Source organism: Notothenia coriiceps, unplaced genomic scaffold (assembly GCF_000735185.1).
Source record: "Notothenia coriiceps isolate Sejong01 unplaced genomic scaffold, NC01 NC01_scaffold00000339, whole genome shotgun sequence".
Lineage (NCBI taxonomy): Eukaryota > Metazoa > Chordata > Actinopteri > Perciformes > Nototheniidae > Notothenia > Notothenia coriiceps.
The window spans coordinates 9745189-9749641 of NW_011333040.1; the positions used below are offsets into that span (position 1 = coordinate 9745189).

General features: G+C 41.3%; 1 protein-coding gene across 1 annotated transcript in view; it reads right to left on the reverse strand.

The window, feature by feature from the left end:
* Window positions 1-4453, reverse strand: part of LOC104950703 (prolyl 3-hydroxylase 3-like) — a 12695-nt gene that overhangs the window by 2068 nt on the left and 6174 nt on the right. The window contains exons 10-14 of the mRNA XM_010777261.1: window positions 4122-4249; window positions 3675-3770; window positions 2300-2450; window positions 1815-1932; window positions 861-936 (exon numbers count right to left, since the gene is read on the reverse strand). Coding sequence (XP_010775563.1) covers window positions 861-936; window positions 1815-1932; window positions 2300-2450; window positions 3675-3770; window positions 4122-4249 — 569 coding nt within the window. The remainder of the gene's footprint in view (window positions 1-860; window positions 937-1814; window positions 1933-2299; window positions 2451-3674; window positions 3771-4121; window positions 4250-4453) is intronic.

The window sequence follows — 4453 nt, forward strand, 5'->3', positions numbered from 1 at the left end:
CATGTCTCTTCTACATCAACATGTGTCCCCTCTTCTCCATGTCTCTTCTACATCAACATGTGTCCCCTCTTCTTCATGTCTCTTCTACATCAACATGTGTCCCCTCTTCTTCATGTCTCTTCTACATCAACATGTGTCCCCTCTTCTCCATGTCTCTTCTACATCAACATGTGTCCCCTCTTCTTCATGTCTCTTCTACATCAACATGTGTCCCCTCTTCTTCATGTCTCTTCTACATCAACATGTGTCCCCTCTTCTCCATGTCTCTTCTACATCAACATGTGTCCCCTCTGTGGAAAGTCCCCTCTTCTCCATGTCTCTTCTACATCAACATGTGTCCCCTCTTCTTCATGTCTCTTCTACATCAACATGTGTCCCCTCTTCTCCATGTCTCTTCTACATCAACATGTGTCCCCTCTGTGGAAAGAGACTCTGAAAGTTTCAGGAACAAAGATTCTCTCTCTTTTTGTTGATCCATTTCTATAAAAACCTGTCTGAAAATGAGCTGATCAGATTTTGGCCACTTTATGATGTCATAACGATGTTTTGTCTGTGTAACCATTAGCCAATCACCAACCAACTGAATCTCCTCCTAGAGCACCATTGTGTTCTTTTTAACCAAATCTCTCTCAGAGGGGCGTGGGGAGGGGCTTCTTATTTTCCTCTAAAGTAACAGACAGAGAATCAGCACTTTGGAAACAGGGCTGAAACAGAGGGGATTATGGGTAATGCTGCAATGATCTGTTTAGTGTTTGGAGCCAATCAGAGACATGTTCTGTATGTATCTGAGTATAATAGGGGACCTTTAAGGGAGGAGAGCTCAGAGAGAAGCCGCGATATAAAGGAGAAAAGTGACTTACTGTTACTGTCTTTGCGTCCCTGTTAGTGAAGAACAAGTCTCCTCCATCAAAGTTGTCATTCAGGTAGAGAAGGGCACTGTGAGAGAAACAGGATTAAAGCATTGTTATTAAGGGTAAAGTGGCCCTGTTGGGCTTTTTGTGGTCTTCCCGTTCCAGTTGAGTGTTAAATAGGTTTTTGTGCATGTAAATAGTCTGCGAAGGCTAAAATCCCAAAGTTCCCTCCAAAGAAAGTTTCTGTTCCACACTCCCCCCCTGCCTGAAACGCCTCGATTGGACCTTTGTTTACTTCTGTAACATAATGGCATTCGGATCTATGCATTGGGATATATAATTTTTTAAATCCTCTGGAGCAGAGAGAGGAGCTGTGGATTATTGTTATTGATTAATGCATCAGTGTTTCTTTGGGTCAAAAACACTAAACTCACAACTTACATCGAAAGCGTTTAGTTTATTTAATAAAAGAGCACATGTTCGATGTGAAGAGTGACAGTAGTTATAGATTATTTGCAATTTGGTGCTGTATATATATTAAAAAAAATTATTAAAAAAAGATTATTATTTTTTTTCCTTTTTTTTAACACCTTGAATTTCAGGGGAGCGCTCCAAATACATTGGATAGGCTAAGGGGCGGGACATTTCTAAGCGGTTGACCAATCAGAGCAGACTGGGCTCTGGTTTCAGACAGAGGGTGAAAAGAGGTGCTGCAGCACAGGCAGTATGAGAACAATAAAGAGCTTTTTGAACATTAAAGCATGGAGACATGTCACAGTAGAGAGAGACACGGAATACAAATATGCAAGTAGCAGAATATGTCCTCTTTAAGAACCTTTATGGGCCTTTACCTTTATTTCATCAGAACTAAAGAGTTCTGATGAACTAAGTACGGCAAAGCGTCTATTGGTGTACAAATGGTTATTATTTTTGGGGTGAAAGAAATATTAATTTCCTGCGCACCTGAGGTCTCTGTGTATGAACGCCGGCGGTTCTCTCCAGCACTGATTGGTCTCCGGCTCAAGCAGACAGTTGTCGACGTGGACAGGATGAGACAGGTCCAGCCTGCCCTCCTGATCACCTGAGGACACAAAACATTACAAATAAATGATTTGACTCCTGAAAAACGCATTTAAGTTAACCGTATGAACATTTCTGGAAAACCCTGCAATTGCCAGCCCGATTACATTTCATCAAGCAAGTAACAATGCTCAAGAAAGATGTTATTGGTAATGTTGGTGTTGTTATGGGTAATGTTGGTGTTACCTGCGATAGAGAAAACATCAGACAAAACAATTTTAAACCAGGAAAACGCATTTAAGTTCACCGTATGAACAATTCTGTGAAACCCTGTAGTTGTGTTTGTGCCAAATGGATAACCCTATCACATTTCCATCAGCTAGTAATGATGAGAGAGATATCATACATGTCGATAATGTTGGTGTTACCTGCGATAGCGCTGCGGCAGACCAGGTGTGCGAAGGAGGTGTAGAGGGTGGAGGGGCTCCTGAAGTACGAGTGCAGCAGGACCTTCACTCTCTCTCCCAGCTCGTAAAACAGCCGGGCGTCTGTCTGGTTCACCATATCATCCTGAGCCAACTGGGAGACAAGATTATGTTGAAAAAATGGCAGCTTTATGAATGATGTTCAAGCATGAGATCCCAAGTGCACACTAATATATGATGATTCTTAGTTATTTCATTTATTCACATTTAGTTAGTTCATTTTGAGTAGAGGTTATTCAGGTTTGCTCTAAAACACGTCATGTTTTTGAAGGTTTGGTAAATTTTTCTAGTTTATTTAAAGGGGTCAGGGGTTAAATTCATGCAAAATGCACTTTTTGATGTCTTTTATACATAAATATCAGAAACGTTGCTATAGATGAGAGTAACACCTACGTCACTTCCGGGCAAAAATTACGGCTCCGCCCACTTTTGGGGGAAAACAACGCTGTCATTTGAATGGCGGTCAATACAAATTCTGAAGTTTTGCCAATCCGATCAGACATTTTTGAAAACCGTGGATTTTTGGATCTTCAAAGAGCCCGATTACGACGGCCAGTCAGGCAAACAATTACATGAAATCATTTGAAATCGACAATCGGTCTCGATATATGGTTAAATTAAAATCAGTAGGCGAGGCGGTAATTTTAACCAGCTGTTACTCTCATGAGCGAGGCGGAAAATAAGTTTTATCTGCCAAAAAGCTGCTGTGTCGTTTATTGCACCTCAAACATTAAAACAAATCCAGAGTTCAGTGTTTCTGTACTTCCTCTGAGAACAAAGGACAGTAAAAGAAGAGCTCTGTGGCTTCAGGCTCGATCGCCATTCAAATGACAGCGTTGATTCCCCCAAAAGTGGGCGGGGCCGTAAAGTGACGTAGATGTTACTCTCATCTATGAAAATCGATAGCCTACTGCTATATTTAACCATATATCGAGCCCGATCGTCGATTTCGAATGGCTTAATGCAATTGTTTGCCTGTCTGGCCATTGTAACCGGGCTCTTTGAAGATCCAAAAATCCACGGTTTTCTTACATTTCTGATCGGATTGGCAAAAACTTCAGAATTTGTATCGACCGCCATTCAAAATGACAGCTTTGTTTCCCCCAAAAGTGGGCGGAGCCGTACTTTTTGCCCGGAAGTGGCGCATTTGTCAATTATTTGTCGGTGACTTTGTAGGATGTGCTGTACGGTAATGTTTAGTTTACATAAAGAATTGTCTGGTGTTTCCCTGGTCCTTATTCTAAAAGGCAATAAAAAGCACTTTTAAGAAAACAACAACAAGTCATATTTCATCTCTCATTGCTTCCTGTTCTCCCACCTTCACAGCCCTGAGGACGGTCAGACCCTCGAACGTCTCGTGAGGCGTGTGCGGAGATCGTCGCCCCCGGTAACCATCTCCGGAAGATGTTGCAGCCTATCAGAGATGAGAGAAAACGACAGATGAGTGTTCCTGTTTCTATCTAAGAGATCTTATATATATATATGTAGATAAGTAATATAACCACACTGTATACATCTGTTCATATCATTATACTATCACTATACTGTCAATACTGTTTATACTGTACATACTTTATCTGTTTATATCCTATTTATAATTATTAATTCATTTATTTATATCATAGACACTTGCACTGCTATTTAGCACTTCTGGTCAGACGCCAAACACCGTTTTGTTACTAGTACCTGTACGACGTAATGACAACAAAGTTGAATCCAAAAAGAAAAAAGAAAACGAATCTAAAAACAACATGGACGTAATTACTGTTGCTAGCTGCAGCATCTTTTCACACTCCTTCTCAGTCATGACGTCGTCCAGAACTACGCGATTCGTCCCGTTTAAAACCGTGTCGTCCATGGTGATGGTCACGCCCACCTGAGGAACCGGACCCCCTGGAGAGAAGACCAGTAAGAAAGGATGAGAGAGGAAACTTTAACTGTTTAACTCAGTGCTTCTCAAAGTGTGGTGCGCCCCCTAGTGGTCCGTGAGTATATTGGTAACATTTCACATTTGAAATAAATAAATACATTTCAGTTTTCCGCACTCTCTCCCCTCTTCTTCATGTCTCTTCTACATCAACATGTGTCCCCTCTTCT